Below are 12,177 nucleotides of genomic sequence, written 5' to 3'. Positions count from 1 at the left end.
TAAGACGACAGGAATTAATTTCTAATTACTCAATACTTCAGCTCTATAATTGCAAATATAGTTGTTGGACACCAGGTACTATTATGAACTTAATTCATCATGATTTTTCAATGTTTTTAAAGGAGAGTTTTATTTTTAAACACTGACCACAAGGCAAATCCTTGTAAGAAGAATGCATCCTACGAAATAGCACTACATCTTTTCTACTTTGTATTATCTTGCACAATCAATATCTGGAACCTTCAACTATTTACAGAGAAGTCACACTTCTGGTTTACCAAAATAAAACAATAACAGGCTCTTGACATACAGAAATACATGATTATCAAAATTGGGGTACTGAAGAAGAAATACATGGTTAGTTCAATCACGACACTCAATAGCTTTGTAGAGGTTATGGCATAAATGCTGTATGCATGTGTGTCTGAAATATCAAACTCAAATGCCTACAGGGACCAAGCAGGTGGCGAGACAAGTGCAAGAAAAGCCTAACTAGAAAGAAAATGACCCATCTAAGAGAACAAATTCAGCTCCAACCCATAAATTACTACATAGGAATGCAGGTCCAGTGTTGCCAGATCTCGTAATTCCAGTAATAGCTGGAAATTCAGATTTTGTGTGAAATCCTTTAATTTTACATGTTTATAATAAATAAAATATTTTTCAAAAGCCTAGCTAGTGCAAGCCAAACAAAATAAATCTGCAGTTCATACACAGCCCACAAGCAGCCAGCTTGCAACCTTTGCTTATACAGACTGAGGTCAAGTGAAGACTCGCCAGGTTAAAATCAATCTTTATGACTCTTCAACTTTCTCTTAGTATCTTAGCATTTAGCTGAGCATAAACAACCTTAACTAAAAATCAAACATATGAGACAACGTTACCAAGACTAACACCAAATTTCCTCCATGAAAGATTACCACTTAGGAGAGAGTAGCACTACCACCACCAGGACAGCAGAAGCAAAGGACATTAAGAAAGCACACCTCTCAGCAGTGGATTTCAATCTGATACAAGACATTCTCACCTGTCAAAACAAGGCACAGCTGCTGGTCTCCACTGCTGTCTACAGGAATACATTTTTTGCCAAGAGGACAACACTGCATGCCCTGGGTCTCCAAATCCCAAAGGACAATGGTGCAGCCCATCCTCTCTGCTTCCCAAGTAAACAGTGCAGTGAATCCTGTCACAGACACACATTTAAGCTTGATGGGTTCCTCTTGTTCATTGATGTGCACTACTTTCCAGGATCTTCCTGGATCATTGGTCTTGGTGTGATCTTTCTGTGGAAAATTATACTGGCGGCCCATTATGTCCTGTGGAATGAAGGCCCAGCCTGGCACACTGGTACCGTGGTTACCAGATTCAGAAGGCTCCACGTGTAAAATATCCTGGAACCATGGAGCACAATGGGAAACCTCCAGCTTGGAGCTCTTTATTGTTTCATTCAATGATGATAGCTGGGCTTTCCAAGACCTAGAAGATAGGGCAAAATTCACACCTGTTACAGCAAAAGGCACTAAGTAAAACACTAAACTAGGAAAAAGATGTACGTAAAAAAAAAAGTGTCTACCTCTGTAAAGACATTTAGTGAAAAGGTACAGAGCAAGCATGATAAAAAAAGGAAATAATAATGGAGTAAATTCAAAAGTGAGGCTTCTGTACCTATCAACTTGGAAGGAAAACTTGGTCAGTTTCATGTTGTAGTCAGAATTAGCAGGATCATCTTCATCTATCTCCTTAGGGCCTTCAATAGGACTGTCTTCTAGAGTTCTTTCGCATAGTAGGTGTCCTGGGTGTTGCCTACATTTTAAAATGGCAGCCATGGTAAAAAAAAAAAAAAAAAAAAAAGATCAAATACAAATCTGTTGTACTACTGCTCCTATTAAAATTGGGGGTGGAGGTGGGGAGGGGAGGGAAGTGTGTCAGAGAAAGCAACAGTATAAACAATAAGTCTCCCTGAAGGGACTCCTCCTTATCTCCACTGCTTATGGCAGAGTGATAAAGTCAACCTTAAGAATCTGACCCATTTGTAACTATGTGTGGTGATGGATGTTAACTAGATTTATTGTGGCGATCATTTCACAATATATACATTGAATCATTACATTATACATCTTAAACTAATATAATGTTCTAGGTAAATTATATATCAACAACAAATAAAGAATTTGACCCTTAACGGCAGTTAGCCTTATGAAGAGATAAGAGCATTTATCATCTACTATATTGCAGATGTTATGCTAAAAACTTTATATAATTACCTTATTTAAGCCTTTCAAAGACCCTATGAGGTAAACATACCCCCATTTTATAAATACAGAAACCAAGGCTCAGAGAAACAGTGGAGTTGAATTTGAACCATGTCAACATGATCATAAAGCCCAGGTTTTTAAATCACTCACTATACCACTACCACCAAGTAAGACTTAGGCTGAGACCATGGGAATGCATGAAAACTAGGAAGGCAAAGTATGAACGCAGGTGTAGGTAGGAGAGTATATGCGGAAAGAGGGCTGTCACATCTCAGAAACACAAAGAAGGCTGGGGGGCTAAAGCATAGTGAATGAGAAGCAAGGTGGTGTGACATGAGGCTGGAGAGTTTGGCAGGAGATAGATGGTGCAGGGCTTTATGGGCTAACAAGGATTTTTAGCTTTACTTTGAGGGGAGGGGAAGGAAGCTAAATAACGGTTTTAAAGCAGAAAAGTGATACGACCAGATGCAGAAGAGAAGCTCGGGGGAGAAAGGGAGGCATTTAAACCTCCTGAGCACTTCGTTAAATTATTAACTATTAACCCTTTGAACAATCTGAAGGTAATATGTTGACATCCATTTGTCAAGGAGATGATGAAAAGAGGTTAAAAAAGGCAGAGTGACAGTGAGAAAATATGATGCATGGAGAAGGTAGTTCCACCACCAACAAAAGGTAGATACTCTGTCCCCAGATGTTCATACTTGGCTATACCTCTGATAAGACAAGCATTTCAACATTACTCTGGCTACTCTACAGAGGATGGATTTGACAGGGTAACAACAGCCATGGGGAGACCAATCTCAGGATGGTTTAGCTAGTTCAGGTAAGCGATAATAGTAGCATGGATCAGAGTGATGACAGAGGAGTTAAGAAAAGTGGACAGATTCAAGAAACATTTAGAAGGTTGAATGGCTAGGACCTCGTGATTAACTAGATGTGGATCTAATGCTTAAAAGAGGTGGGAGACATAGAAAAAAGAGGAAATGGAAAAAGGGCCCTGAGAAGGAAGAAATGGGATCCAGAGCACACACAGAGGAACGGGCCTTCGTAGGAGGGGAATCCCTCCACTATAATAGGAGGGAAGATGGAGAAGATGGGTATAGGAAAGTGGGTTTGTAATTTAATGTCAGAAACTGAGGGAGCTCCCATGAGGTGGGTCCTACTTCCTTCACAAAGTAGGAGGCAAAGTCACTCAAAAGGATTTGGGGATAAAGAGATGAATAGTGGTTTGAGGAAACTGGAAGTTTAAAAACATTGTTGTAAAGAATGGGCTCATGAAAAATCACTGTAAAATTTCCCAGCAATATTCAGAGACCAGCTGAAGGTAGTGAACGTGAACTTATAGTGGTATCAATTTTCCATTGTCATTTTCTCACAAGTGCTCAGTCACTTGCGTGCAGGAACAGAAAAAGCAGAGTGGAAAAAAAAAAAGATTTTGTCAGACCAAGCATCATCACAGGGCAGGAGCAAGAGTTTAGAGTGCATGCAAGAAAATGACTGACATGATAGATCACATTTATGCTGGAAAGGGAGGGAACTGAACACAGGAGGGGGCTGGAGAGTGGAAGGTCAATGAATTGGAAATTTCAATGTGGTCAGATGACGAGTGAAGTGGGAGTACTTGAGTAAGCAAGCATGAAAGTTTGGGAAGTTGTGGTCGGAGACTGAGACACGTAGAAGAGTGACTGGGGGAGGAGCAGTTTCAAATAATGACAAAGCCCAGGGTATGACTCTGGGAGTGGACAACTAAGGTAAATTGGAAGAAAAATTCAATTACAATGAATTGAAGGAACAAACCGTGAGTTTGGGTTCTCAATGCGCTTCTAAACTCTACAGGAAACATGAAAAAATTAGGGAAATAATACAAGACTACACAATTAAGTGCTAAACTATAGTTCAAAGCAGATGTGCTACAGGAGTTTGAAGAGGAGAAAAATTGTAAAATGAGGTAAAATTACAAATGGAAGGGGTTTTAGCAAGGAAAGGCTTCATGAAAGAGGTAGATTTCAAAGGGTGAACAAGACTTGATAAAATAAAAAGGAGGGACTGACATTCTGAATCAAGGGGAAAAAAGAGCTAGGGCCAGGAGGCAGGAAGGATAAAAACACTTTTAGATTTCAGAGCACACTCAGAAAATAAAACATGGCAGTCAACTCCAGAAGAATTATACTAATTAAATAAAATTCATGTAAAAAGTTAGTAAATAGAGATCACTCATTTAGTCGGACAGGACAGATCCCTAAATTTACCGCAGGGAACAGAGCAGCAGCTCTTCTTCGGCTGATGTTACAGTAACTGAGTTCAATGAAATTTGTTCAAAGGAAGGTGCCTGGTGCCCTCGTCGGAGTTCTCTCGGAACGTTGCCCGAACACCAGAGGAAGAGAACCCTACACTCAAGGGTTGGAGCAGCTGAGTAAGCTTTCCTCCCTCCTCACCTGTCAGACTATTTTCCAAAACAGATGATTAGGAGGTAACTCTACACATACAGGATATGTTTTAATCAGTACCAATGGCGTACTGGTAAGCAAGCACACAATCTGAGAATGTGCTAGTCATCCTTGCTCAAAGATTACCAAAAAAAAAAAAGCATTAAAAGGCCATTTAAACAAATGAAAAAATCACAGTGGTAAGAAGTTCTGGTAGGTGTGTGAAGACGAATTTACTCTTTCTTATGATCCCAACAACAAGCAATAAAATCCAGCAAAGTGCATTCCCAATTATCCAAGGATTTGTTTACCTCATTCACATTAAGTTAGGACCAAAAACCCTTATGGTTTTGAACAGCCCTAAATACTGAAAGTCATAAATGCGGATTGGCTTACTTCTAGATAAGCAAGTTGCAATGAACAGGCTGCTCTGTGCGTGTGTGCACACTCACATACACACATACTCCTCTCAAATGTTATAAAAATCAGAAGCAACTAGAATATCTAAATCAAAAAGCAACACAAATAAGCACTCAATTTTCAGTAATATATGTAGACAGCCACAAGTTTCCCTCTACAAGGGAAACACTGAGGAAACTCTCAGCTAGAGAAAGCTAGCTTAAGACATCCTGTCAAAGTGCTTTAAGAGAAAACTGAGCCCCAAGCCACATAAGAAGCAATTCTAACATAGGGTCAATCTCATTTCTCTTCTACTCCAATGTGGGACAAGAGGAGAGTATATAACATATAATGGCCAAGGGCTTTTAAAATTGCGCTTGATTACTTTTTTTACTTATACAATGTGATGATATAAGCCACATAATAACATATATAAATCAAAATCAAAACTTTGATGTACATCCAGAAATAAAAAGGTAGCCAGTGGTTATTTGCACACATCATTATATACTAACAACCTCACTATGTAGTAGCTAGAACATGATCTAACTGAATAGAGAAAGAAAACTGGTAAAACCAACAAAAAATTAACAAGTACATTTTTAACCTCTTATGACTCTAATTATCCACCCCAAATTAGAGACTGTAGTAATCCACATACCTGAAATACAAATTTAAGTTAAGAGCAATTGCAGAGTTGGAGGAGCTGACAATCACTACAACATCTAGGTCTTGAGACACTTTCAGTGAAGTAAAAGAAGAAATCTTGGCTGGCTCCTGTTGTTGCTCATTACACATATCTTCTTGGTGAAGTGCTAAATCCACATGAGCTACATGTGTACCGTCCACAATGTCAAAAATATCTTTGAGTTGGAGTTAAAGAAAATGGCAGTCTTAACTGTGCCTAACCATTTAAAACACAGGATGGGAGAGAGCTATTGAGCTCATTGCTCCAACCTTGCAGGTACAGTAACAGCAGGAAGACTAGACACTGAGGCAGCCCCCATCACAGCAACTCATGGCTATGAAGTTGGTGGTCCAATAAACAGCCTGATGAAGTTCACTCAACAATACTTGCCAAATACCCACTATGTGCCAGGCCCTGAGACACTGCTAATATTTTCCACTCATATTCGACAACAATGCTGTCCAAGAGAAATATAATACGAGCCACATTTATCATTGTAAATTTTCTAGTAGGCTTATCAAAAAAGTAAGAAACTACTGAACCAAATTCTAATAATATTATTTTACTTAACCCAATATATCCAAAATATTACCTCAACATGTAATCAACATTAAAAAATTGAGATATTTCATATCCTTTTTTTCACACAATTGTTCAAAATCTGGTATTTTATAGTTATAGCGCATCTCAATTTGGACACTAAATTTTCATTGGAAATACCTGATCTGTATTTAGACTTCATAAAATTTACATTTGAGAACTTGGAACAAACAAAGTTATTCCAAATAGACTTATAAGTTCTCCAATAACTGAATCAATTATCAGCTTTTAAATTTAAAGCATTAAATAAAATTAAGAATTCAGTTCTTCAGTCATGCCAGCCAATCTCAAGTGCTCAATAGCCATATATACCTAGTGCCTATCGTGTTAGACAGCACAGTTCTATAAACTGGCAACAATGAAGTTACTCCAATATTTTACATTTTTGCAAAAGAAATTTTAATACAGGTTATGATGTATCTAAAATAGAAAAACCATTCCTTTAACTTAGAAAAGAAAGTTCCAAAATCATATAAGGGGTGATTTTTCAAGTCTTCAAAATAATTTTGCTGATGATCTGTCAAAAAAACTGTAATATTTCCCAAAAACAAATTAGAAGTAGTTAAGCAAACCATATGATTCACTAATATGAATCATCATTAGAGATAAGAGATGGACTATATCCATACATGAAAATATATGTATCACATAACCCATCATCTAAATCCTTGCTGGAACAAGCATATGGTAGGTATTTAATATTTTGAGTAAATGGATAATGAAGAGCATATACAATTTAAAAAGAATGCAAATTGGCTAAGATGATTTTGAACATGGAAAAATATATACGTATATACTGGAAAGCATTTGAATGGAATATAAAGCAATATAGTTGAGTATTTTAAGTTCATTAAGATCTTTTTTCCCTGAAAAGTTTTACTGAAAAATGAATCATTCTACCTATACCCCAGTCCCTAATGCTAAGAGTCTAAAAAGGCTCATCTTTCTAGGTATTCTCTGCCCTTGCATGTCACATCTTTACTGCGAAGGATACAGATCCAGCCTAAACTACTCAAAACAAAGAGAATTCCTCTGCAGAGCTGCGTGTCAATAATCCTGTCCACTGCCTGTGTAGGCAGAGGTAATGTAAAACAGTTGAGTACTCTAATCTCAGTATCTCTTTCAAGAAATACAACCTGCAGGATGATACACTTGTTGATGAACAATAATGATGTGTTATTGTGAAATGACAGAATTCTCAAAGATAATAAGGAAATACCTATGAAAGAAAAGGATATTATTTCAAATACATTGGTCACAACTTCATAAGTGGTAAATTTGATTCTGTAAACATAACACAAACAGGTAAAACAAAAAAGAAACAGCACTTGACTTAGTCCAACAGTAGGTAGTTATTGTTCATACCCACCTAAGCAAGTGGTCATTGGAAGGTAGGTAAGAAGATGAACAAAGATGGCCTACAATGTCTTTGTTCCTTCTGTTTATGGCCCAAGTCTGATAGCACACCAGAAGGCCTCACAAGGACAATGAGACTTTTTTTTTTAAAAAAAAAAAAAGAAGGAAACTTAAAATCAAGTGTGGCAAGTATGCTACTGCGCTAAAAACAGAAGACTGACTGCTTTGATTTCTGCTCCCTGTAGCCCTCGAGGACACAGTAAATAGCTGTGTACCCAGTCTATATCAGCACTATCTAACAAAAATGCGTCAACCACAAATGCGAGCCACATACGTAATTTTAAATTTTCTAGCAGCTACATTGGAAAAAAAAAGAAACAGGTGAAAGTAATTTTAATATACATTATTTACCCCATATCTAAAATATCATTTCAACATGCAATTAATATAAAAAACCATTAATGAGATATTTTACTTTTTCAATACTAAATCTTCAAAATCTGGTATGCATTTGACATTTAAATTTCATCTTAATTCATGTTAACCACATTTCAAGTGGTCAACAGCCCTATGTGGCTAGTGGCTACTGTCCTGCACAAGGCAGATGTCCCTCCAGGATTTCACCTCTATAAGAATTTTTCCTGAAATATATAAAATTACCTAGTAATGTCACGGATTTAAACATGCTGAAAGACTACCTGTAAATACTTACTGATATTTAGATCTTCAACGAGCTTTTGCAATCTCTCCTCACTATAGCTATACAAAATGGTTGCATCACATCTTCCATCTTTCAAATTAAATTCATAGATGAGCAGTTCATAATTGTCAGTAAGAGCGAGCAGTCTGGGCTTGTCTGTTGGTGCGCTGCTGTTATGAGAATCCTCCCACACAAAACTGAGGAAAAAGTTTAGATTATTTATTATATTCTATATCCACGATATTTACCCACAGTAGTGAGGGCAGAAGGGCAGAATGAGTAGAGAACAGTAGAGAGCATTAATTCTACAGTTAACTTAGGAAAATATAACCCGCTCTAGGACATCCCATCTCTTCCCCCTTCCCGTTCCTCACATCTTCCCCCTCGGCCCCCTTCATGCCAATACAAGAATATAGGAGTGGGTGGTGAAAAGGGGGCATGCAGCAAGAAATGGTGGCTCCTTTTATTCCTTCATCCTTAATCCTGACTGATTTGTTTAAAGGAACTGTCATGATCAAGGATAAGTTTCAAAAACCAAATATTTTATTTGTATTAAATAATGTTATGTATTATGTATTTTATTTATATGAGATGAGGCTCACAATTAACAAAATAGGTTTTGCTAAATTAAATGCTTTCAGTGACGTAAAAAGAAAGCGATTATTTTTATTTAGACTTTGAAGACTCATACAGTACACTATAGAATAGCTCTGTCCAACAGAACTTTCTATATGATAGAAATGTTCTACCTAACTGCATTGTCCAACACAGTAGCCAACAGCCACATGTGGCTACTGAGCACTTGAAATATGTGTGAATAGTGCAACTGAGGAAATGAATTTTAAATTTTAAGTCACGTGTGGCTAACGGCTACCATGCTGGACAACGCAGTTGCAGAATTTTTAAAGCAGTGTAATGTCAACAAACCAACACTGGTTAACAAGGATGGAAAGAGACTAATGATGCTACAGCTTCAAATTAAATAATAAACTTAAATTACATTTTAAAAATAAATGGGCCCCAATTCTGAAAAAAGTGCAATAGAATAAGATGAGGCTACCATGCTGATAAAATTTCATCTTTTCAAAAAAGCCTTTTTTCTACAGAAGTAGTAAGTTTTGGGGCCAGCCCCGTGGCCAAGTAGTTAAGTTCGTGCACTCTGCTTCAGTGGCCCAGGGTCTCACTGGTTCTGATCCTGGGCATGGACCTAGCACCGCTCGTCAAGCCATGCTGAGGTGGTGTCCCACATAGCACAAACAGAAGGACCTGCAACTAGAAAACACAACTATGTACTGGAGGGGCTTTGGGGAGAAGGGAAAAAAAAAAAAAGAAGATTGGTGACAGATGTTACCTCAGGTGCCAATCTTTAAAAAAATAAAAAAGTAGTAGTAAGTTTTATAACTAAAAAAATTGAACTTGGTGCTCTTACATCCTTATTACAGAAGAAGACTGACAACGGTTTATATTTCCATCTTTATACCTAGACTGATGATTTTTCATGAATATCCAATTCCTGACTGTTTACACTGAAAATCTGGAAAACAATCTAAATATCGAATACAGAAAAGGTTAAACAAATTAAGATATTTAAAAGGCAGAATACTGTGACACCATTAACATCATTAGCACATGGATTATACTGCCACATGGAAAGGTAGGAAATTTTCAATGAAAATAAAATACAGAATGTACAGTAATTTCAACAACATAAAAAGGACTATATAGATCTTGAGAAAAGTGGGAAGTAAACCCTGAATACTATAAACTCCTTCTTATTTTTACCCTGTGAAGTATTCTAATCGAATTAAAATTCAAGTCAAATAAAAAAATAAAAAAGAAGCTCTTGTTGATCTTCCTCTCATTTCATGCAGTAGCTTATGAATGCCCCCATCACTTCTTATCTTCTGTTAGGTTCTCAAGCACCTGAAGAGTTCTGCTTCTTGTCTCTGTTTCATTCCTTTCTCTACAGGGCTGTCTTCATAGATAATACTGCTGAATAAACTTGTTGCTAGGAAGAGGAATCTCTCCTTAGGGGAAGTCAGAGACCAGGAATAAAGAAGCCAAACACAGAACAGGTTAAAGCATTCACTGTGATTTACCAAACGAATCTCTACTGTCAGGCACTGTTACAGCACCTGGAGATTTCCACGTAAGACACCTCTTGCTATTCAGTCTTAACGAGATAGTTTCCAAAATGCTTTCTATTATTAAAAAGAGCCCAATCAAAGACTCAGAGGGCACTCACAAACTTAAGGATGTAAACTCTAAGTCCTGGACCGAGAATTACAGAAGTGGACAGTAATACATGATTGTAATTTTTCTCTATCTTCCCAAATCACGCAAGTCTCACACGTAAGAATTGTGTCTTATTCGATTTTTTTTTTTTACATTCCTGCTAGGTAACAGTGAGAGCGTATAACTTATTTGTTGAGTGAATAAATGAATAAACGAATGGACAAATTAGACTGTACTTGAAGGGGGGAAAAAGGCCCATATGTGAAGAAAATCGCTATTTGTTTTAGGGGTAAGAAGAAGATATTAGGATGACTCAAACTAGAGATGATCCCCACCTGGCACCTTTAACGAATTTAACTGAAAGATAATGGGCATGGCACACAGCACACTGACAATTAACCAACTATGTGTTGATTAATTAATCAAGTATGTGCTGAATGAATAAAAGAATCAGCGTCTAAGCATGCCGGGCCCGCCGCTGCCAGCAGAGGAATCGGGAAGCAAGGGTGCGGGATGCAACAAAAGCGAGGAAAACGTTCGCTTCTGAGGCATTTCCCGCGGCTGTCATTCCTCTCCCGCCACCTCCACGCCAGGAGGGGGACACTGGGGCCAGCCGAGCGAAGGCTCCGGACTCCCCCGCCACTGCCCAGTCCTCCCGCAGCACTTACTGCCGAAAGGGGCCATCCAGGCGGCAGCCGCCCCCGCCCCGGCCTCCGGGCGCCAAGGAGAGCACTTGAAGGCAGCCCGAGGCCGTCAGGCTCCCCAGAACCTCCTGCTCTCTGTGCAGCTGCGCCCGGGCCCCCAGCCGCCCCGTTGTCTCGGCGGGGACTGGCACCAACAACATAGGCAGAACCCGCTCCATGGCTGCAGCGTTGCAGCTACCGCCGGCAGCGGCACTTCCGGCCGCCTGCTCTGCGGCCATCATGGCTCGGCGGTTTCTTCCGGTCACCCGCGCCGGACCCCGCCTGCATCCTGGGCATGCGCAGTGTAGCAGACCCGCTCGCAGACCCGTGCCTCCCGGGGAAAGCTGCTGAACTGCGTCTGCGCAGTTACGTTCCCAGCTGTGGGGGACATACGCAACCGCTCCAGCAAAGCCGCTTCTGCCTTTGCCTCAAGCCGGCTGTCTATTCTGAAACAGCTGAGGGCCTAATTTAGCGGCCTAAGGCAGGCTGTAGCAGCTGTTCTCACACGTGGCATTACCCTTTGCTGCTTTAATCTGGCTGCCTCCTATCTATTGGAACACTGTTTCTGTCTCTCTCCTTGGCTTTTCTTATTGTGCTTTTGTTTGTTTACAGGCCCTGGGGTGGTGCAATGTCCTTGGTAGTGTGGACGGATCCATCGTGAAGGAGTTGGCCTAAATGCTGAAGTCAAATAGTATCCATTGTTACAGGCTGGGAAACAGGGTGGGCAAGGGCTGGAGGTGGTAGCGTTCCTGTTTCATTACTCCTTTATTCTCAGGGAAGTGTGATCTAAGATCGTCAGCAAAGAGGGAGAGGAGCAGAGGAGATGGAGAGAGAA

At 39.3% G+C, this 12,177-nt stretch overlaps 1 protein-coding gene across 7 annotated transcripts in view; it reads right to left on the bottom strand.

The window, feature by feature from the left end:
* Positions 1–11,790, bottom strand: part of SPG11 (SPG11 vesicle trafficking associated, spatacsin) — a 77,649-nt gene extending 65,859 nt beyond the window's left edge. For 5 of the 7 annotated variants that reach the window (XR_011528851.1, XR_011528853.1, XR_011528854.1 and 2 more), the window contains exons 1-6: positions 11,328–11,641; positions 8,437–8,621; positions 7,363–7,587; positions 5,742–5,943; positions 1,666–1,803; positions 1,028–1,476 (exon numbers count right to left, since the gene is read on the bottom strand). Coding sequence is in view for 4 of the 7 variants with exons in the window: in XM_070581698.1 (XP_070437799.1) it covers positions 1,028–1,476; positions 1,666–1,803; positions 5,742–5,943; positions 7,363–7,587; positions 8,437–8,621; positions 11,328–11,584 (1,456 nt within the window). In the remaining 3 variants the exon portion in view is untranslated. Of the gene's footprint in view, positions 1–1,027; positions 1,477–1,665; positions 1,804–5,741; positions 5,947–7,362; positions 7,588–7,607; positions 7,653–8,436; positions 8,622–11,327 lie in introns of those variants that run through there. The other 2 variants (XM_070581695.1, XM_070581706.1) reach the window with 2 other exon arrangements.
* Positions 11,791–12,177: the final 387 nt, after the last annotated feature.

This window comes from Equus przewalskii, chromosome 1, assembly GCF_037783145.1.
Source record: "Equus przewalskii isolate Varuska chromosome 1, EquPr2, whole genome shotgun sequence".
Classification (NCBI taxonomy): domain Eukaryota; kingdom Metazoa; phylum Chordata; class Mammalia; order Perissodactyla; family Equidae; genus Equus; species Equus przewalskii.
Note: the sequence above shows the minus strand (reverse complement) of the source record. Positions and strands in the feature narration are given on the sequence as shown.